This window comes from Lepidochelys kempii, chromosome 1 (genome assembly GCF_965140265.1).
Source record: "Lepidochelys kempii isolate rLepKem1 chromosome 1, rLepKem1.hap2, whole genome shotgun sequence".
Lineage (NCBI taxonomy): Eukaryota > Metazoa > Chordata > Testudines > Cheloniidae > Lepidochelys > Lepidochelys kempii.
Window position 1 is genome coordinate 290,572,357 of NC_133256.1, and position 24,200 is coordinate 290,596,556.

General features: G+C 39.6%; 1 protein-coding gene across 10 annotated transcripts in view; it reads right to left on the reverse strand.

Annotated features, from left to right (window-relative positions):
- The window catches only part of USP15 (ubiquitin specific peptidase 15), a 136,921-nt gene that overhangs the window by 62,183 nt on the left and 50,538 nt on the right, over window positions 1–24,200 (reverse strand). For all 10 annotated transcript variants that reach the window (XR_012156773.1, XM_073327929.1, XM_073327930.1 and 7 more), the window contains exons 5-6: window positions 18,655–18,800; window positions 16,005–16,066 (exon numbers count right to left, since the gene is read on the reverse strand). Coding sequence is in view for 9 of the 10 variants with exons in the window: in XM_073327929.1 (XP_073184030.1) it covers window positions 16,005–16,066; window positions 18,655–18,800 (208 nt within the window). In the remaining variant the exon portion in view is untranslated. The remainder of the gene's footprint in view (window positions 1–16,004; window positions 16,067–18,654; window positions 18,801–24,200) is intronic.

Genomic DNA, 24,200 nt, shown 5'->3' on the forward strand with positions numbered 1-24,200 from the left:
GAACAGGAATGGAGTCTTAGAACTTAGTAAGTAATCTAGCTAGATATGCGTTAGATTCTGATTTCTTTAAATGGCTGAGAAAATAAGCTGTGCTGAATGGAATGTATATTCCTGTTTTTGTGTCTTTTTGTAGCTTAAGGTTTAGCCTAGAGGGATTTTCTATGTTTTGAATCTGATTACCCTGTAAGGTATTTACCATCCTGATTTTACAGAGGTGATTCTTTTTACTTTTTCTTCTATTAAAATTCTTCTTTTAAGAACCTGATTGTTTTTTCATTGTTCTTAAGATCCAAAGGTTTGGGTCTGTGTTCACCTGTGCAAATTGGTGAGGATTTTTATCAAGCCTTCCCCAGGAAAGAGGCTGTAGGATTTAGGGAGGGAGAAGAGACGTTTCCAGGCGGGCTCTTTCCCGATTATATATTTGTTAGATGCTTGGTGGTGGCAGCAAAAAAGTCCAAGGGCAAAAGGTAAAATAGTTTGTACCTTGGGGAAGTTTTAACCTAAGCTGGTAAAAATAAGCTTAGGTGGTTTTCATGTAGGTCCCCACATCTGTATCCTAGAGTTCAGAGTGGGGAAGGAACCTATAGATTCTGTTTCAGACATCATTTTAAAAGATTATCCCAAGTAGCTATTTAGAGCTTACTGACTTTTTGGGTTTTGCCTGGCAATTGGTCTCCTCACTAGGGAAAACAGTAAGAACAAGGACAGCTTACTTACAATTTTTTTGCGGAGGAGGGGAGGATATTTTATTCATTCATATTTTGGGTCCTTAACAAAAAGACATTACAGTTACATTGTTTTGACGCAGTTACATGTCTCAATACTGAATTAACAATATTAAGCAGAATATTGTATATTTAACATGTTTTGTTAATCATTAACATTTCCTTTTTCAAAATTATTTAAACACAGGCTTATAGTGCATGCGTGCACGCACACAGAGTACATATACATAACCATTCATATTAGCTTTCTGTCTTCTGGGGGAGTGCGGGAAAGCAGTCTCAAAAGAACAGGAAGACAGAGAAGCTCTGAAGGGAAGGGGGAATTAAATTTATTATACTCCATGTATAATCTTTGTGACTATCCTATAAGTATAGGATTACAGTGTCTATATCAAAGCCACTCAATGATTTCAGTTTATTTCTAGTGTAGCAGCTACATGTGTTTGTTTTAAGGGTTGTTCATCACTAAATAAAATTCTTCCACTAATCAGAAAGAGATTTACCCCAACAACTAAAAAACTCTCATTCAGCCTGGATTTGAAAATGCTATTTTTTTTATTTTTTTTTTAATTATTGATAGTACAGAGCTCTGCTTTTCTTGGTCTGGTCAAGTGCCTCACATACACCCAGCTAAGTGCACTTTTAAGTATCAGGTGATATTTCATGGGTGCTGGAATTTTGGGATATGAATTAGCACACAATTTTATAACAAAATCAGCATCACCAGTTTCTGCTCTATCTGTATCCATGATGGATTTGCTCTATTAGCAATTCATTCCAGTACTGGTCTAATTTGTGCCACCGTATAATCTCTCTTCAAGTCTGGTAGTGCCGGGCCTCTCATCTCAACTGGACATTCCAGCTATTCCATTTTGATTCTTGGTTTCTGATTTGATCTCACAAATATCTGAATAACTTTTTAAAATTTCTTGAAGACTTTTTGGGAGGTGTAAAGGGAATCACGGAAAAAGGATATGGCAGGTTATTCATTTTAAGTATATGAATTCAACTATGCAACTAGGTAATAATGCCCTCCTTTCTAGGTCATTGTAAATAATTTTCATTAATGCCTCAATATTTAATTTAAACAGCTCCCCCCTTTAGGTGTTAAAATAAGATACTTAGGCATTAATGTATCATCCACTATCTTCAGTGGGCATTTATAAATTTATCAGTATATTTTGATGCAGAGGCACAGTATCTCTGTTTCAGAGTAGTCTGGTCAGGAATCAGGATGTAGATGAAAGTCTTCAATTATTTCTTGTAATAATCGGCCAACTTTTATTTAGATCTTGTATAAAAAGCATAAGGTCATTAGCATAAAATGAAACTTTGTTTTCTATTCCTAATACACTTATTCTCTGAATTTCTTCAGTGTCTCTGATTTTTTTTCACTAATGGTTTGATAATTAAACCAAATTAGTAAGGGTTATAAGGAGCACCCTTTTCTTATTCCTCTGTATAACAGTATGAGCTCAGTCTTTGAGACATTTCCCCAAATACATGCTTTAGGATTTTTGTAGATTACTTTCAGAAGTGGATTAAAGTGTTCCCCAAAGTGTTCTAAATAAAAATGGGCATTCTACTAAGTCAAAAGTCTCTTCTGCATCCATAGCTAAAAATGCAGTTGTTTTTATTACCGCTCTTAGAATCCTGTAACATAGGTAGGAGTTTTTTTATGTTAAGAAGCGTCTTCCTTTTAGAAAGCCAGCTTGGCTTTGGTGCACTAATTTAGGCATTATTGTCTCTAATCTGGATGCTAGTAGTGTAGTTTAAATCTTACTATCTATATTTATTAAAGAGATGAGCCTATATGATGCTGGATCTGACAAATCCTTATATGGTTTAGGTATCAAAACTGTATGTTTGATAGAAGTTATTTATTAAGCACTCTGTTACCCAAGAAGGCTGAAATACATTAGCTAACAATGGAGATACCCGTGTTTTTAAACATTTTATAGAATTCAGAGTGGATCCATCTGCAGCAGGACTTTTCTCTAATTTTAGTAATGAGATTGTGTTGTTGGGCCATCTACTACTCATTATATGAAAGCCTGGGCCTTTTAAAACCCTGCAATATACTACTTCTTAATTCTTCCATTTTTACATATTTGCTAGTATAGATCTTCCTGAAATATTCTGTTATTATTTTGTTAATCCCTTTGTTCGTTTTTTGGAGTATTCCACTTTTGTCCTTAACAAAGGGTACGGTTGTTCCGGGTTTTCTGTAGGAAATCAGTCTGGCTTGTAATTTGCTAGATTTGTTTCCCCTTTAAAAAAACCTTTGTTCAGCAAGTGAGCTGTCTGTTTTTCGCCCCCCCATCAGTGCTTCTAATGCTTTTTTGTCATCCATCTCTTGAAGCAAGTCTGCGTTAACAGTCAAATAATATTGCTTCTTCAAACTGTAAATTTATTTCTCTAAGTCTACCTGTTCTTTTGTCTTTTCTTCCACCATGACAATTACATGAGATAATACATCCCCTCATTACTGCTTTAAAGGCCGCCTCTAACTAGTTTCAGGGAATATTTCCTGTAAGGGATTATTTTAAAATATAATAATCAATATGGTTTTCTATATTATTCATAAAGCCTTTGTCTTTTAACAATATATTACTAAATCTCAAACTTCTGTCTCTTATTCCTGAATTACACTTCATTTTCATAAAGATAAATGTATGGTGCGAGATACGATTTAATACAATTCTAACATTGAAATTTCATGTAAAAACTTTTGCTATACTAGGATAGATCTAATTTTTATATATTTTGGCAATTTCAGAGTAAAAGTGAAGTCCTTCCCATTAGAGGGTAGGAACCTCAGATATCTATCATGTCCTATTCTTTATATGTTGACTCCAGTATTTGAGCTTTTTTACACGGCGTTTCTCACCTAACTGGTAATCTACCTGACATGAGGTGAAGAAAACAGTTAAAGTCATCTGCAGCTATTACCCATTAATTCTGAACTGTTGTAATCATTCCAAAAATATTAACCAATGAGCTATCCTCATTTGGGGCACAGATGTTACATATTGTAACCCTCTACACATCCCTGCACCAAAACTCACCTGTCCTCTGGATCAGTTTTGATACTTTCACATTCCCTTGCACTTGCTTACTTAGTAGTATAAACACCCTTTTGTTTCAGGGACTGTAAGACATTCCATATACATGAGAGGCCCATTCCCTTTTAAGTTTGATTTCTTCTTTTGTTTTGAGTTAGTTTATTGAAGCATTGCCACTACTACCTTCTGCTTTTTCAAAAGCAGAAAGTACCATTTTTACATGTTTAGTGTTTTAGTCCCCTAACACTCCAGGAGCACCAGACTGTTCCCGTTTCTTTTTTATCCATTTTAAAATATTTTCTGGTATTAATATTTACAGACTTTCCTAATATTCATCCCTGTGCTATTATTTGTTGAAAATTCCTTAACTTCACTTCTTGACTCCTTTTCCCATTTACATGGGGTCTGAGGTGCCCAGGATTCTTCACCATGTCTTCCTGTTCATGGCACGAATCCATAGGTGTTGGAGTTCCAGTCCTTTTACCTTCAAACTTCTCTTACCATTGTATCTTCCACTGACTTTCCATTGTATCTTCGATCTTCTGTCCTTTTTTGCTGTACTCTTCCTTCCATGCTTTCTTTGCTGATTGTTCTTCTCTCATTCTTATCACATGTCCAGCCCACCTCAAATGTGCACTTCATCTTCTCCCTAATTTCTTTCATGCACACTCATCTACCCTCTGCTTGCCTGCCATTCTACTCAGAATATTGTTTTCTACTACCTGCATCTTCTTTTTCTTCCATCTCCGTAAGACTCACCATTTCAAAACCATTGAGTAGGCAGGGACAGACGCATGCAGTATACACTTTTCCTTTCAGTTTGTTACTTAACTATCTGTCCCGCAGTATTCCTGTCATCTTTTTCGCGTCATCCGTGCACATTGTTTTCTTATTTTCAGTTCTCCAGATCTCCCTCTGATGGCACTACGTGTACTTCCCAAGTATACAAAATTCTCTCTTCTGCTTCAGCTTCTCTCTTGAAACTTCAAACTATAGCTCTTCTTCCACATTCCCTATTTGCATGGCTTCCATTATCTTTGTGTTTATCTTTAAACCATGGTCTTCAACCACAGACGAACCTCATTTGAAATTCTGGCTGCTAAAGTTAGAGAGAACCTCAGTAGGATTCAATAGGTAGAGTCTTGAATTATCACACATGACAGGCAGAGAGAAATGGCAAAGCAACATCCTCTTATCTTGTAATTCCAGACAAAATCTATATAAACCGGGGGGAAATCTGCCCCCCAAAATTAAAAATTCTGCGCACAAGATGTTAAAAATCTGCAAAATTCTGCAAATGTTATTTGTCAAAATAATACTATATAATCAAACCAGTTTCAATTATTTTGGTAATTTATTTCAAAATACCTGTCAGCGAGTATGTCTGTAACAATACAGACACACGAAATTTCCCCAGGAGAAGAGAGAGTTAAAGAAACTGCTATAAGAGCCCAGACAGTCACACCCCTTCTCCCCCACAGACCAGCAGCGCCTCCACCTCACCCCTCAGAGCCCAGCCACGGCCTGACCCAGCGACAGACACTCATACCCCCTCCACCCATAGCCCAGCCGCCAGCCCCTCCTCAGCTCAGACACTCACATCCCCTCCTCCCAGAGACCACATGCAGCCCCCCCCTCGGCCCAGACACTCACACCCCCAATCCCCAGAGGGCAGGGATCCAGAGGGATAAACAGCCTGATGCTGGGTCCCACGCTTGCATGGCGTTTCCTGCATACCACTGCTGCCTCCTCCGTCCTTTAGGGCATGCTGGGAATTGAGGAACCTCAGGTGCTGGGAACCCTCCAGTTCCCTCCTCCTTCCCCCAGCCTTGTCTTCTATTTGTGAGCTGGGCTCTGCCAGGTCCAGCAGCCCCTAGTGGCAGCCAACATCTCTGCAGCCCATTTCTGAGAGGGGAAAAAAGGAAATTCTGCACGCACAACATTAATTTCTGCAAAATTTCTGCATTGCCCAATGGCGCAGAATTCCTGCAGAAGTAAGAGTCTATAGCACCCAGTGCACTCAATTCGGTACCAAAAAAATGGGGGAGCACTCACACGAGGTATTGATCTGCACATATACTTTTGAGGAAAACAGCTTATACTAGATGCAGGTAGGGAATTGCAAGAGGCAACTTATCAAGGGCATAGATGTCAATCTAGCATCTGTCTGTGAACTTCATCAGAAGCACAAAGCACCGAACACCAATATGAGGAAAGCTATACAGTTTTAACCTATTAGTTAAAATGTTAATTAACGTGTTAAAAATTATCACCTTTTTTCCTAGTAAAGACAAGTCACAAAGGTATTAACTTGAGGTTAAAAAAAGCCTCTTGTGTACACATACTCTTAACATGCCTCAGATTTTTGTATGGAGCTGGCAGGGGAAACTGAAGGTTAACAAAATTAAATACAATGGCATCTGGATAACCTTTGTTTGAAGCCTTACATTAGTGTAAAGAGAAAAGGAGTAGTTGTGGCACCTTAGAGACTAACCAATTTATTTGAGCATAAGCTTTCGTGAGCTACGGCTCACTTCATCAGATGCATACTGTGGAAACTGCAGAAGACATTATATACACAGAGACCATGAAACAATACCTCCTCCCACCCCACTCTCCTGCTGGTAATAGCTTATCTAAAGTGATCACTCTCCTTACAATGTGTATGATAATCAAGTTGGGCCATTTCCAGCACAAATCCAGGTTTTCTCAAACCCCCGCTCCCTTTCCAAAAACCCCACACACAAACTCACTCTCCTGCTGGTAATAGCTTATCCAAAGTGACCACTCTCCTCCCTACAATGTGCATGATAACCTGGATTTGTGCTGGAAATGGCCCACCTTGGTTATCATGCACATTGTAGGGAGGAGAGTGGTCACTTTGGATAAGCTATTACCAGCAGGAGAGTGAGTTTGTGTGTGTGGTTTTTGGAAAGGGGGGCGGGGGGTGAGAAAACCTGGATTTGTGCTGGAAATGGCCCACCTTGATTATCATACACATTGTAAAGAGAGTGGTCACTTTAGATAAGCTATTACCAGCAGGAGAGTGGGGTGGGAGGAGGTATTGTTTCATGGTCTCTGTGTATATAATGTCTTCTGCAGTTTCCACAGTATGCATCTGATGAAGTGAGCTGTAGCTCACGAAAGCTTATGCTCAAATAAATTGGTTAGTCTCTAAGGTGCCACAAGTACTCCTTTTCTTTTTGCAAATACAGACTAACACGGCTGTTGCTCTGAAACCTTACATTAGTGTAACATCCCCAGCATGTTAGCCAAAAGTAAGGTCTATTTGCTTCGGTGAGACATTTCCCTAGTGATATATTCTCCAAAGGTATATTTTAGAACAATAAATGTTTGGCAGTTTTATATGGTCACAGCATAAAACTATTAATTCACTTCCCAATATTCTGACTCTCAAAACAAGGGATGCAGAGTGAAAAAGCGTTCTATTTAAGATATTGCTGTAGGAATTCTGTGCAAGATGTTAAGTGAATTCCTATAATTTGACACAGCTAATTATAGTAGTATAAGTAAAGGAAGGAAAACTGATACTCTTATGTTGTCTCAGACATATTGTAATAGATTTATACTGCCATACAAACCACTTCAGCATGGAGGAATATTTAGTCACCCCCAGTGTAATATGGAGGTTAAAATCAAAAGATAGAAAAATAAAGCAAGCAGTTCCTGGATATGGTTGAAATGTCTGCTTAATTAGTATGTATAATTTGTCTGTATGTTTTTGCAAGTGATTTTTATAAAGGAGAAAAAACTTTTGAATATTGACTAGAGCTATTCTTGTAAATTACAATTTTGACAAAAGTTTAAAATTTTAGAAAAGGGAGGTGTCACACTCACTATGTTTGATAAAGAGTTAATCCATCAAGAAGGACAGGAGAAAGTAAACATGCTCTAAATTCCTGGCTGAATATACAATTTAAAGTCCTAAAAGTGGCTTTAGCCTTGAGACTGGCAACAGTAATACCAAAGTAATTAAGATCAAAATGAATTTAAGGGTAGATAACTTCTGAATAATATTTATAAAGCTTCAGCTTATTATATTCCTTTCAGTCAGAAGCACCTTCCTGGATCATCTCATCACTGGATGCAATTAAAACTTTTGACAGTCAAAACTGCATTAGTCTTATAAGACAATGGAGATAATGGCATTCTGAGGTAACTTTCTACATTGGCTAAAGGAAATATGCACACCAGCCCTACAGCTACTTTGATAGTGCACAAGGGAAAAAACAAACCAACAAGTTTTAGGATGGGATGGGCAAAAGTCAAGGATGCCTGCTTCCTCTAATTTTCTTTACTATTGACCTTGAACCACTGGGCTCAAATTCAGATTAAACGGGGGGAAAACAATCAAGAGTATCCAAGTTAGAAAAGACTTTCACTTGTTTCGCGTATGCACAGATAATATGATCCTGTATCTGAATATATTCTACTGGAAGTATGGAGTATACTGGAGATAAAAACCACTCTGGATTTAAAAATGAACATATCCTCAGGAATTATGAAAGACAGATAAAAGAATTAGAGCTAGCCAAAAATTTTTAAAACAGAATAGTCTGTTGGGGTTTTTTGCTGGTTTTCAATTAGATCTAATAATTAGTCTTTTTCTTATCACCCAAAGCCTTTTTGGAAGATATTTTCAAAACTACTCATCACCAACAACTGGAGCCAGATTTTCAGAACGAAGGGGCTAGGTTTCTAAAAGAGCTTGAAAATCTACTCCCTTTAAATATGGGTATCTAAGTAAAAATCCATCTCCTGATTTCAAGGACCAATATACTTCAAATATTTTATCATTACTGAATAAAATTACTAAACGTTTATAAAAATGACCAAATCTTTTAATTAATTATCTTTGAAGAATAAAAATGCTAATAGTAACAACACGATTTTATGTAATTTAAACCCGCTCCCCCAGAAGAGATACTACTTTAACGAAGTGAAAGCTCAAAAACATTTTAACAGTTGTGGGAAAAGTCTAGAAGTAAGAGAGTTTTAACATGCTAGACTAAAAGAACAAATGGATGTTTATCTTCTCCTAGTTTAAAAATGTAGTTGGTCTCTAACCAAAGATCGATAGCATTCTGTAACGATAACCTTTAAAACATTCATTGGACTTGAATAGAGGCACATAAACATGCTTTCAAAAATTGTAACAACCTTTGAATTGACACAAACAGATCAGACAAAAATACTTTGCAGAGCTATCTGTATAGGACAAGGTTTGCTGGAGAGGGGACATCCTGGGTGATGTATCACCTTTCACTGCAACAGATAAATTTAGAAATAAATAAGCATGATTCTACTCTACCAGAAAATCTCAGAAACTGGCATATCCAAGGATGTTAATTTTTTTTAAAAGATATATTTCTTCGCAAAAATGATAAAGAATTTTAAATAGTAGGTTTTTTTATTATAAATAAAATATTTTGCTTCAAAATCAGATAGAAAAGTAACTCAGAAGACAAAAAGTGAACTGAATAAAGGCTGTAACAATATTCTGACAAAGAAGGGCTACTCTGTAGACTTTGAGCCCTCAAATATATTTTTGTAAAAAAGAAGTGATCATATACAAACGGGACAAGAAAATGCTTATGGTATTATCCACAAAAGGAGCAAAAACTTCAGACTATTTGTACATATATGTCTAAATCCTCAAAAAAAGACAAATTAGTCATCTGAGCATATAAAGTACCCAAAAATCTTAAATCAACAATATATCTGCAGATTGGGGGGAAGAGGGGGCATAATATAAAAAAGGCATTTTTATGATAATTTTGTAGATATATATTCTCAATTTCTAAGCTATGATTAAGGACAGAAGGAAGTGTGTAACATTTTTTCTTCTGGCTATGTATCAAGATATAGCAATGATGGAGTCATGTTATTTTAAATGCCAAAAACAGATCTGAAAATCTGGAAAGAAAACTACTGACAGAATGAATGGATCTACAGAACGTAATGTTTACTACTGATAAATTAAGGTGTCCTCAAGAAAATACCAAACACTGAAGACCTTCTAAAATTACAACAAAATAAAGTTCCTGATGGCAGGAGGTCCTAACAACTATCTTTTCTGTATATTTACCTAATTGTATTTTAATATGTTGCACAGCTAAATTTCAATAGATTCCTATTAAGAGATTCAGTCTATTAAAAAAATTAAATGCCTCATGATAATTGGTTATTTGGTATTTTGTGACTTTTTACACCTTAGTCCTTACATTTTCCCTCTCCATGTCTTGTAGCACAGGTTATATAGAAACAGATGTACTGTCATGTCTGATGTCCCACTGTGGTGCCTATTACTCAACAGTGATGTTTCAGATATTCCAGATTCCCTCCTTATATGTATAATCTACATAAAATTCGTTATAATTATTTCTTCTGGGATCTTACATTTGCAAATTCAAAAATATCCTGTTAATTTGCAAAGTAAGAGACACTCAGATGACTGGTTTCAGAGTAGCAGCCATGTTTGTCTGTATCCGTGAAAAGGAGTGCTTGTTGCACCTTAGAAACAAACAAATTTATTAAAGCATAAGCTTTTGTGAGCTACAGCTTACTTCATCGGATGCATACAGTGGAAAATATAGGGGGAAGATTTTATATACACAGAAAACATGAAAAAATGGGTGTTACCATACAGACTGTAACAAAAGTGATCAGAAAAGGTGAGCTATTACCAGCAGGAGAGCAGGGGGCGGGAAAGGGGGGAAACGGACGGACTATCTTTTGTAGTGATAATCAAGGTGAGCCAATTCCAGCACTTTCCATCTGGACCCATGGAAAAGAAGCCCTTGAGGAATTCCACCATGATTTCAACAATTTCCATCCCATCAACCTCAGCCTGGACCAGTCCACACAAGAGATCCACTTCCTGGACACTACGGTGCTAATAAACGATGGTCACATCACCACCACCTTAAACCGGAAACCTACTGACCACTATGCTTACCTACATGCCTCCAGCTTTCATCCAGACCACACCACACAATCCATTGTCTACAGCCAAGCTCTACGTTACAACTGCATTTGCTCCAACCCCTCAGACAGAGACAAACACCTACAAGATCTCTACCAAGCATTCTTACAACTACAATATCCACCTGGCTGAAGTGAAGAAATAGACTGACAGAGCCAGAAGAGTACCCAGAAGTTACCTACTACAGGACAAGCCCAACAAAGAAAATAACAGAACGCCACTAGCCATCACCTTCAGCCCCCAACTAAAACCTCTCCAACGCATCATCAAGGATCTACAACCTATCTTGAAGGACGACCCATCACTCTCACAGATTTTGGGAGACAGGCCAGTCCTTGCTTACAGACAGCCCCCCAACCTGAAGCAAATACTCACCAGCAATCAGACACCACACAACAGAACCACTAACCCAGGAACCTACCCTTGCAACGAAGCCCGTTGCCAACTCTGTCCACATATCTATTCAGGGGACACCATCATAGGGCCTAATCACATCAGCCACACTATCAGAGGCTCGTTCACCTGCACATCTACCAATGTAATATATGCCATCAGGTGCCAGCAGTGCCCCTCTGCCATGTACATTGGTCAAACTGGACAGTCTCTACGTAAAAGAATAAATGGGCACAAATCAGACGTCAAGAATTATAACATTCAAAAACTAGTCGGGGAACACTTCAGTCTCTTTGGTCACTTGATTACAGACCTAAAAGTGGCAATTCTTAAAAAAAAAACTTCAAAAACAGACTCCAACGAGAGACTGCTGAATTGGAATTAATTTGCAAACTGGATACAATTAACTTTGGCTTGAATAGAGACTGGGAGTGGATGGGTCACTACACAAAGTAAAACTATTTTCCCTTGTTTATTTCCCCTCCTACTGTTTTTGTAAAGTGCTGGAAATGGCCCACCTTGACCATCAATACAAAAGGTTTTTTCCACCCCCCACTCTCCTGCTGGTAATAGCTCACCTTTTCTGATCACTCTTGTTACAGTCTGTGTGGTAACACCCACTGTTTCATGTTCTCTGTGTATATAAAATCTCCACTATATTTTCCACTGTATGCATCCGATGAAGTAAGCTGTAGCTCACGAAAGCTTATGCGCTAATAAATTCGTTAGTTTCTAAGATGCCACAAGTACTCAGATGACTGATACTCTCCTTACTTATGGGCCAATTTGCCCTATGAGAATCCAGATTTGAAGGGAGTATTCTACAGGTAGGCCACCACTTCCTGAATGGAAGGAAGTAGGTGAGCAATAGCCGAAGTACCACAGGGACTGAAGACCTATGTTAGGATTAGGTTGCTCCATGAATAATCTCTCCCACCCCAGTACGCAACTAGTAATCCACAGAACGGTTAATACCCTGAGGCTCTCTCTCTTCTGCAGAGATGCCCTTTGCTGCCAAATCTCATTTTGAAGCAAGTGAAGGTAAGAGCTTCCAGAGGAAATTACCAATGCAAATTCCTAGTAGCACACCAAGCTCCTTACTCCCTACATATTGCTGTGAGGGGTCATCTATTTGCCCTCTTCTCTGATTTCTGAAAGGTGTGCTCAAGGCTTTAACAGGCTCACCTACCTCTACATGTGGTCTAGCCATCCCTAGAGGGAGGCAGAGTACCACACTGGGAAGGGGAAATCATGGGTAACAGAAAAGGTAATTGTGCTCTCTTCCCATTTCCTGCTGTACTACCAGCCTGAATATGCTGTTCAGTGGGAAAGTTTAAAATATTCAGTTCAGTTCCACTGCATGTGTTTAAAACACCAATAAGCAATATTTAAACCAACAAAAACCTCCTATTATATTCTGCAGCCAGCTCCCACCTATTTGCCTGAGAAAGAATATAGGCCTTTACACTATGTTCATTACCATGGTAGGAGTGCCTCATTTCATCCTTGCCATTAGTGAACATATACATTTTTCAAGCCTTTCTGATACACAATTAAATTTAACAAGGCAGACAAACAAATTCCTATAAAAAGACAGGTTTCAGAGTAACAGCCGTGTTAGTCTGTATTCGCAAAAAGAAAAGGAGTACTTGTGGCACCTTAGAGATTAACCAATTTATCTGAGCATGAGCTTTCGTGAGCTACAGCTCACTTCATCGGCGATGAAGTGAGCTGTAGCTCACGAAAGCTCATGCTCAGATAAATTGGTTAGTCTCTAAGGTGCCACAAGTACTCCTTTTCTTTTTATAAAAAGACAGCTGAAAAAGAAACCAAAATGTGGAAGAATCTCTTAAGTTTTTCAGATGAAAAGAGGAGATAAAGTTATGATATTACATAAAAAGTCTCCTATACATTTTCTTAAGCAATATTGGATTTATATATAAACATGAACTTAGAATATCAAAACAAACATAAGGAACTCAAAGAGCATCTTTCCTGGAAGACACACTTAAGAACCAATTGTCAAGGTAAAGAAAAAATTATTCTTTATTTGCAGTTCTACTATAGGACATTTCCTATACATCAAGAGATCGAAAGGGCGGCTAATGAACGTGATGGAATAAAACTGGCTGGAGACCAGCATAATAAAGGAAGACAAGATTCAAGTTTTCCAATATCTTTACAAATCCACCACAATCTTAAACTACAACACTCCCGCTTTCCAGATGTGAAGCATCTAGAACAATCACCACCAATGCCACTGTACTCTGTTAAATATGTAATGTGGAAAAAAAATCTACCACATACTAAGATCATTAGCATACCTGTTATTTCACAAATGAAAATAAGATTTCAATGCATTAGAACAGTGGTCACCAACCAGTCGATCGCGATCAATCCTACAGGATCACCCAGTCGATTGAGATCTCCGGTGGCAGCGTAGTGTGGCTGCCACTAAGGCTACCCTGTGCCCACACCGCTCCTGGAAGCACAGCCATGCGGCCCTGAGGCAGGGGTCTCCCTCCACGTGTGCTGCTCCTGCCTGCAAGCATCGTTGCTGCAGCTCCCATTGGCCAGAAGAGCTGTGGGGGTGGTGCTTGCAGAGAGGGGCAGTGGTGGACCCACATGCCCCCTGCACCCTCCCCACCCGATGGGCTGCAGAGGCGCATTGGCCTCTTCTGGGAGTGGCGGAGTAGGCAGGGAGCCTGCCTTAGCCTTGCTGTGCCCGCTGCCAACCGGGAGCCACTGGAGGTAAGTGCTGCCCAGCGGGAGGCCACACCCTAAGCCCCCTCCTGGAGCCAGCAACCCATACTCCCTCCTGCACCATAGGCCCCAGCCCTGAGCCCCTTTCCAGAGCCAGCACCCTGTGCCCCTTCCTGCACCCCCACACTCTGCCCCAGCGCACAGCCCCCTCTTGCATCCTAACCTCCTGCCCCAGGTTCAGCCCAGAGCCCCCCTCACACTGCAAACTCCTCGGCCCAAGCCCAGAGTCTGCACCCCCTCCCAAATCCCCAACCCCCTGCTCCAGCCCGGTGAAAGTGAGCGAGGATGGAGGAGAGCGAGCGACCAGGGGTGGTGGGATTGGAGTAAGCAGGGCAGGGTTTTGGGGAAGGGGCGGGGCAGATCCTGAGTTTCCCTTAGATTCAAAAAGTGATCTTGGGCTTAAAAAGGGTGGAGACCATTGCATTAGAAGCTAATACATTACTTATGTTAATACATTAATAAAATATATGGCCTACTTCTTTGGTTTGGACATTCGTTGAAGATTTTGAGGCTGAAGCCAAATTATACCATATTCTCATTATTTTACAGATTTACAGTACAAGAAGAGTGCCATGAAGTTGTTACCAAATTAGAGTGCTGTTGGAGATGAAATCTGGAATTTCCTGAATCCTGGTGAGAGCATCATAGGCAGAACTGCCTTCTACATTCCTTTTGTTTTCACCCTCTTATCTGTCCGAAATATCGCAGCCAGATAACTTGCTGGTCAGTTACAGATATGTTATGGTAGCATATCACAGATTGAAGAATTTGATAATGTATCAGACAAAACAGAGCTGGTATTCTAAAACAAGAAAGTAAGTAGAGCTGGAAAAAAATTGGAATTTCATAAGAAAATGACATTAGAAAATTTTCTTTTATCCCAAATCAGAATGAAAAGTCAAAATGTTTCATTTCCAACAAAGTCAAATCACTTTGTTTTGATTATAAATTACATTTATATAAAAGTCAAAATGATAAAGTCAAAACAAAGTACTTCAATAATTTTGGGGAAAATTTTGAAGAAAATCAATATGTTCCTGAGAAGTATTTCAATTGTGTCAAATCAGCATTTTCTGATGGAAAAACTACTCAATCAGAAAATTTTCGGCCAGCTCTAGATAGAATTCCATTGTAAGAAAAATTCTACACAATAAAAAAAGTCACCTTAAATGTATGACCAAATACAAAATAGCGAACGACCCTAGTTCAGGTAGATGGATACAGAACACAGAATGTACTGTACTGCAGTGTTCTACCATATGCACTCTGGATTGGAACACATGTAGCAATATGCAGTTTTAATCTCGGATTTAGAATATCAGTTGTCTAGAAAAAATATTTTAAGATAAAATTTTGCCATCATGCCTCTAGAAAGGACTAACGTATACAAGTAACACATAGCCAGTAAACAAAGATCTCTGTCCTGTGTTAATCATGTTATCATATGTCAGCCTTGCAAAATGGACATGACAATTTCCCAATCAAGACACAAGATCTACTTGCTTGGCATCGCCAAGCTGTGGTTGATAATTGAAAAAAACTAATATTATACTCTCCTAGAAAAGAAAATGTGGAAAGTACTTCACAAGACCATTCTCCACACAGTATGAATTTCTTTGTAGACAAATAGAGGATTTCCGGCCTTCATGTAAAAAAAATATTGATACAACCCACATTTACACAGATTCTCCTACTAGAAATACTGTGCTTTAAGAATGAAACACAAGTCTAAAATAATACAAGTTTTACACCACTCTTAAATGCAAGATTTTTCTATAATATAAACCACACAAGTAAATCACAGTTTGAAGTAAACAAAATTGTGCTATATATGAAAACATCAGTCGCACATCAGTTTCTGTAGAACATTTTACAAGTGCACAGTAGCATATATGTTATATTCAGAGATATTTAGCACACTAACAAAACTTAAAAAAAAAAAAACATACCGCCTTCAAAAACTAACTTTCTTAAAACCAAAAAGAGATTTGATAAAATACACACAGAAATTAAACCACAGTGTAGCAAGCAGCAATTTGTTTTATCACATACTTAGGAGTCGAAGGACCTCGTGGCCATGTTCCATCTTCATTTTTTTGTTCTATCACTAGTACCTATCAGAAAAAGAAAGAATAAAGAGAAAAACTATAATCTAGCAACAGATTTCCTTTAGCTGAGATTCCAAGCTACTGCACCTTTCAATGGGCTTGTTGATTTGGTGACTGAAGGACCGACACAAAGACCCATTAGGGTACCAGTCTGGGACTCAGGAATCCCAGGTTCTATTGTTCTTCCACAGACTTCCTATGTAACTTTGGGCAAGGCACTTAATCTCTTGCTGCCCCATCACTTCTAAAGCTATCAAATGGCTCATTAATCTGGACCTGGTTATTTGAACATTACTAATCACCTCTCTTGTCAAAAGAGGAAGTGCCCCATCTATAAAATGGAGATAATAGCATCTCAAAACCTCACAGGGATACTGTGAAGACAAATACATTGGACAAAGTGAGCAAACTGCATATACATAAGGCTACGATTATGTCACGTAGGTGACGGATTCTGTGACATTTTCCACTTCAGCCCTGGGGCAGTGGGGCTGGAGCGGTCAGTGACAGGGGCTCCCATGTAGCTCCAAGCTGTCATGGGCAGTGGAAAGACCCCGGAGCGGTCAGCTGCAGTAGGTGCTGGACCCACTTCCCCCATCCCACAGCAGGGTTTGGGCTCTTATTCCCTCCACCTCATCCCCATTTTGTCAGTTATTCTTCGTAAAAAATCAGGGACAGGTCACGGGCTTCCATTAATTTTTGTTTATTGCTTGTGACCTGTCCTTGACTTTTACTAAAAATAACCATGACAAAATCTTAACCTTACATATAAATATCAAAGGCATATATATACTTTGCCTCCTTAATCTCTGGTTTAGTTTATCCTATATACTTTTAAGATTCTTGAATGAAATCTATATTCATTCTAATTCTTTGTTTAATTACAGATAAAAAGCATCCAAGTGTAATGGGTCTATGTAAAATCGATGTGTCTCAATTCTAGAATAGTTCTTTTAAGAAGCATTTAACCTTGCAGAGAGTACAATTATATACAATAGTTTTTCTTTTTGCTGTATTGACATGGTTTAGACCACATCCATTAGTTCAACTGATCTTTAAGTCTCTTGACTAACTCCATTTCTCTATGGAGGTGTGCGTATGAGAGAAACGCACATACTGTCAGCTAATGACAGTTTTTATCCAAATTGTTATTGGTATGAATGAGAATATGGATCAGTTTCAGATGGACAGAGTTATTCAGTTCCTAGCTGAAACAGGCTAGTGTTTCTTGGCATTGTTAAATAGCTACAGCACTTCACCACAGAAGTGGCTGCAGAAAGTTTAACACATATATGCTGAGGTGAAACTGTATGATTGCACATACCATACATGCAATTTTTAAATAACTTAATAATTTCCTGTTCTAAAACATGTTTTAAATTTGCACATACAGCAACTGACAATTCTTAGAGGGTTTTTTTTTTTTCCCAGGGGGAGCGGGAAAAGAACGGGAGAAAAAGACAGAAGAACCAAAAAACTGAATAAGGTAGTGTTCTGAGGACCAGCTTCATTCTAGCAAATCCTGATCTATCTTTGGATAAAGGCTTCAATAAGATAACCTTCCAATTTTCCCCAATATTACTCCATCAGTAGCTCTCAGAAGCTACTAAAATAAAGCAGTAAGAAAAAATAAAACCCTATGAGACAGTGTGAATATCTACACTGCAATGTAAGCCCAGGGTTTGAATTTGAGCTCAAGCCTAACCTCTCTTCTGTCTACACACCAATCATGGTAATCCAAAGCTCAGACCCAGGGTCCTAGGACCCCACGGAGGTGGAGGGTCTGAGCCCAAGTCAAGCGCAGACTTGGCTTCAAATCTTATTGCTTTGCAGTGTAGACACATCCCTGCTGGACTTCTACTCTGCAAGTCCCCCCAAAATATCCCACAATCTGACTTTCTTCGTCTTCTGGACAGTCAAGTTTTCCCCCAGTGCACCAGAAACAAAGGGCTGGCATGGCCACATTTTGGCCACTAGGAGCATCTCGTCCTCGTTCTAACCTGGGGTTAGAAATGAGATGCTCCAGCCCTAGTTTAACAAACCCAGGATCAGTTAACTAGAGAGTTATGCTAATCCTGGGGCTTACATTGCAGTATAGACATATCCATAGTATTCAGCTGGACACTGATTTTTCTAAAGGAATAAAAAATAAAACTTCACCTTCAGAACCAATTCATCAAATCAGATTATCTACTCACTCCCACTCACCAAGCCTGGGATGAGAGGGAGGGGGTAATTGAAATCACCCAGAAATTCCAAGATAGTTTTAACTAAAAACTAAAGACTTAATGTGTCAGTGTGAGGACTGTTCACCCAGTGATTAACATGGGGGTGAAAAAAAATATACATGTATAAAAATACACATATACATTTAAAAAAAAAAATCTGGTGATGTAATTAGTCAAGCACTATATTCTGAACATGAATTCTGTGTATGGGGAGGGAAGAAGGCAAATATCACTACCTTGAAAAAGAGGGAAGATCTACTGATGATAGGAATAACTGTCAGCAATCCAAGTTTTCAATGGAGAAATTTATTACATTTAAGAAAAAAAATGTATACGTAGGAAAACCAAAATTGTATTATACAATACCTGTCCCTGGTATAACCCAGCATCCTGTATGGTACTGTCTGGTTTATTCAGTGGTTCAAATGTATTGCTCATGTATTTGTTCCACAATCTGGTCTCTTTTTCATTTGGAATATTGAAGATTTTTCTTATCTCTTTTTCAATTGTATCTGAATTGAGAGGAGAAACATTAAATTAGAAGTACCAAATCTCATTATATTCGCACACATATTATTGAGGATACAGTGGGAACAGCTGAACAGACAAGAGCGTATATGGTGCAGGGGTGGGAGCTGCTGGTTGGAGCTGCTGCTACATCCTAGGGTCCTGCCAAGAGGAGCCAGTTCAGGCCCTCCTTGACTTCCAGGCCCTCCTTGACTTCACTACATTATGCTTTAGAGAAGCACTCCAAATGTAGTCAAGTGCTGGTTGACTGATGAGACGATGAGGGAAGCAGCGTCTAAGAAGCCATCTACTCGCTGTAAGAGGGTGCAGTGGATATGGGGGAGAAGGGACATTAAAAAGAAGAGTGCTTGCAAGGCCCAAGCAACTGCTGCTGATTTTGCTATCACTATCTTATTATAATTCCCTCCAATACATACATAAAACTTCTCTAATATGCACACTACCAGAAAACAAGTGAAGAGTAAATTGTATGAATGATGTATATGCTGAGTGTGGACAGTAAGAGGAAGGCTTAGTGTTTTAGAAAATACAAGGGCTTATCAGCTCCTATTTCTACTTGCCAAAAAGTACATTGTTACAGTAAGTTGAACATAATATATCTACTTTTTTTAAAACTGAAGAATGGCTTATTATTATTTACTAACAAACATTCTTCAATTTCTTTTGCTCCATGGACCAGTCAAATTTCTGAAGTCAAGGAGTATTTCCCACTATGAATAATATTTTCAAATTCAAGTATTTCTGAACCCATAGCAGATTGTGGTGTTTTGCTCTAAAAAAGGTGATTTACAATGTTGGCAACTGAGCAGCACCAATTAAAAAAAAAAAAAAAATTAAGAGATATGTTTAACAATAAAAGCTAGGCTCAACATAATTCATTTATAGTAATAACTGCTTATATTTCAAGCTTTCAGACATCAGTATCTGGTGTGAGCAAAAAATCAGTTTTCCTAAATACATACGCTTTTAGTTTTATGTACCATACATATCAGCTAGTTTACATTATATGAATTAGCTTCTATATTTTTCATGTTGAAACACCCTTATTTATTGACTACTTCATTCCTCCAAGGTTTGGACTGTACCTCTTCCATACAAACTCCTTGTACAGTGATTAACTTATTTTTAGTATGAAAGTAAAAGTTAAATTAGGCTATTCATATTATCTAACAGTTCTGATATCCTGGTTTATAGAATCTGTTTATTTAGGGTGATCAGATGTCCAGTTTTCAAAGGAACAGACCTATATTAAGCCTTCCTGCAGGTGTCCCTAATTTTTCTTAAAAACAGGCAAACTGTCCCATATTTTCTGTTGCCCGCCCCCCCCATCAGTACGGGCGGGTCCTGCTGCTGGCCGGATCCCTGCTCACCAGCTGCCCGCCTACCAGTGGTGAGTGGGGAGGAGGGTGTGTGTGTCCAGTGTCCAGAATGAGGGTGGGTGTGCAAGGCTAGAGGCAGGGCAGACCTGCAGTGCGCAGAGCTGGCCGCTCCTCTTGCTGGTCTGTCAGTGCAGCTGCTACTGCATGCCGGCTCTCAGCCAGCAAGACCCCACCACCCCCGTGCCATTTTCAGTCAGGTACTCTGAAGCCCCTGCAACCAGGTTCTCTGTCCCCTGGTGCACAATGCACACCCTTAGGCCTCAGCACCTTCCTGCCCACGCTGTAGCTGGGAGACAGGGGAAGCCTGGAGGTGTTAGCTGCCTTTCTACACTGTGCAGGCAGGAAAGGACGAGCTGCTTCCAGCCACAGGGGAGCGGGTGGGGAGGGGAGGAGGAGGAAGAGAAGGAAGGGAGAGCCAGGTCATCTCTCCCCCTGCCCCGGCTGGAAGCAGCTCCTAGCCCTTCCCTCCCGCACAGTGCCAAAAAGCTGCTGCTGGCCACATTCCGGGGGGAACAGAAATGGGAGGCTGGGGGCGGGGGGAAGGGGGCAATTAGTGTGATTAACTGATTTTTCAGTATTCGTTTTTATTTAAAGTGAATTTTTATCCTATGAATTTTGAAACATATTGAGCAAAAAATGTTTTCTTTTAAACCAATGACTAAAATATGTTTAACCTAAAAACCGAATAAAGAAGTTACCTACTTTACAGTAACTGTGGTTCAAGATGAGCAGTTCACATGCATTCCACTTTTGATGGGTATGCACCCCATGCTCATGTACCTTACATGTTCTTGCACCCGCACTCCTACCGGAGGACATAAAGGGACAGCACTGGCCCAAGCATCCTTCAGTTCCTTCTCCAATACAGATTCTCAGAAGTAAGACTTCATAATAGTGGGGGAAGGACAGTGGGCGTAGAATCCATATGGACAACACATCTCAAAAACCCAAGTTACTTTAAGGTAATTAACCTTTCTTCCTCAAGTGCCTATCCATTTGAATTCCACTCTTGGTGATTAACATGTAGTTATGCTTTTGGTTGGAAGATGGTACTATGAGTCCTACTTAAACAACAAGTGCAGGACAGCCCTCCCAAAACAAGCATCCAAACCAGAAGCCTCGACCAAGAAGTAGGTGTCTTGTAAACATATGGGCTGAGCTCCATATAATTGATCTACCAGATCCAGAAATAGGGGCATTTTTCAAACAGGCAGCAGAGATTGCCTGAGCACTAGTGGTATGAGCTCTAATATGGTTAGGTGGATCTAACTTGGCTAACTCATAGCATGTTCTTGTACAGCAAGAAACTCCATTTTGATAATCTGAAGATATTTCCTGATGCTTAACATTTTCAGTGAAGGCCACAAATAGTCTAGGTGTGTTCCTTAACGACTGTGTCCTGTTAAGAAAGCATGGTAATAGCATTATTATATCAAGTGTGTGAAATTTTGCTTCTACTGGAGTTGAGTGAGGTTGCAGAAGAAGACAGAGGTGAATGATTTGGTTCATACGGAAGTCTGAACCACTCTGGGCAGGAACTTGAGATGAAGCCAGAGATCATACATTGTACTAGAAGGATACAGTTAAGGGGAACCTGCTGTGAGGGCCTGAATCTCCCCTTTCCTTTGAGATGATGTAATGGTTACTAAAAAGGCAATCTTCATCAATAGGTAGTAAAGGAAAGAGTTTGCTAAGAGCTCAAAGGGGGCGACCCATCTACCCTGTTAACAATGTACTGGTGGGTTCCAGAGGCAGAGAGTTCCTGAAGTAGGAGAAAAAATAAATATAAGGCTCTTAAGGAATCTAGACACTGGACTGTGAGAAAAATACAGTGTAGCCCTGGATAGTAGAGTGATGTGCAGATATCGTTGATAGATGGACCTTTACGGAACTGAAAGAAAATCCAGATTGTTTCAGGTCTAGTAAAATAGTCCAATAATACTGAAATTGTTGTTTTATCAAAGGAGATAGCTAGTGCCAACATGCCCAAATAGAAGGACTTCCACTTTGCTTTATAAGTCTCTCTAGTTGAGGCTTCCTTACCTTGGAATGGAATATTCTGAACTTCCCATGAGCAGCTTTCAATGGGCATCATCCAACCAACATCCAGGTTGTCAATGTAACAAAGGTCTGGATGTAGGATCTCATAGTTGTTCTATGATGCTATGTTCAGCAGGGGAGGTGAGGTGATCTGATCAGGGGCTGGGCTGAGGTTGAACAGATCCAAATACTAAAACTACCTTGCCCAAGGGAGGCTACTATGATTATCTACCCTACCTCTTGCCTTGGGACCCTCAGTATCATAGGGATCAGTCTACATGTCCAGTGGATAAGACAGACATCTGACAGAAAGCCCAGACTGGAGCCTCTCTGGAGCAGAACACTTGGCATTTCTTGTTTTAGTCTGTGGCTATCAATGGATAGCCTTACTTGCAAAAGTCTAACACTGTGTTCTTGACAGGCCACTCCTGGGTGTCTGAAAACTGTCTGCTGAGGTGATCTGCTGGAGAGTTCTGAATGCCTGGCAGATGCAGGGCCAGTGGTATGACCTAGGAATACCTAAACCAACTCCAAAGTCAAATAGCTTCTTGACATAGCAAAGATGACTTGGCTCCTCCCAGTCTGCTGACATAATGATGGTTAAATCAGGATCTAGATTGTGTATTCCTGGAGTAAAGGCAGATACAGCATGCTAGACAACAGCTCTGAGCTCTGCAATGTTTATATGTAGATAAGCTTTCTGAAGGGACCACAGGCCCAAGTCTGAAGATGGTCTAAGATGAGCTCATCACTCCAGAGTGGAGGTGTGTCACCAGAGTATTGGTGAGGTAGAGGTGCAGAGAACGGTCAAATGTTACATACTTGAAGAGTGCATTCCCACCAGTTTAATGAAAGCACTTCTTGCAGGACTGTGACCATCATATGTCTATGCAGAGTCTGCTGGATAGATGCACTGATTTCATCCATCCTTGCATGAAGTGTAGGTGAAGTCTAGCAAACTGTGTCATGTAGGCGCATGAGGCCATGGGTCCCAAGAGTCTGAGGTATATTCTCACTTATGTCCTTAGGTAAGCTTGACGTTGGTTGAGGAGGTTTATTATTGTTTGGAATCTTTCTTGTAGCAGGTAAACGTTTGCTGATCTGGAATCTAATGTAGCTTCTATGAACCCTATGTTTTGATTCTGAGTAAGTATAAGTGCTGATTTTTCTCTGCCAACTTTGAGGCCCAGAGTGGAGAAGTGCTTTAAAGGTATTTGAATTGTGTCAGTCACCTTTTGCAGTGATTTTCCTTGGATCAGCCAATTGTCTAGATATGGGTAACCCTGTATTTCTTGTCTCCTTTGATGAGCTGCCACACCTGCCAAGCACTTGGTGAATAATCTCAGGGTTGTGTCAAGACTAAAAGACAGGACCTCATACTGGCAGTGAGATATTCCTATTAGGAATCGGAGCTATTTATGGTTAGTGAGATGAATGGATATGTGAAAGCAGACATTGTGCAGGTCAAGATCTGAGAACCAGTCTTGAGAATCTAACAAAAGAATTATGGAGGTCAGAGTGACCATCCTGAAATTGAGAGAGAGATTGATTTGTTGAGAAAAAGGTCAAGAATGGGATGCCAACTCTCCTCTTCTTTGGTAAGAGAAAATAATGGGAATAAAATCCCCTGCATACTGAGGATTCCTCCTCCACTGCTCCAAGTCACAGAAGGAAGTCCACTTCTTGTTTTAAGAGTATTTCCTTAAAAGGAACAGGGAAAAAAGTAAGGAGTAGGAAGAGACTGGAACTGAATAGATTACCTCTTGTTTACAATCTCCAGAACTCACTGGTCCAAGGTGATCAGTCCAGGCTTCTCAAAAATAAAAGAAGCAGTTGCCAAAAGGGTTGGGGCAAAGAATATAGAGAAAACATCCTCAAGAGGTTCGGTCAGCTCTTGACACTGACGTCACATCAGCTATGTAGTTGAAGATGTGCAGCATCTGAGGAAGATGCTGAAGGCCATCA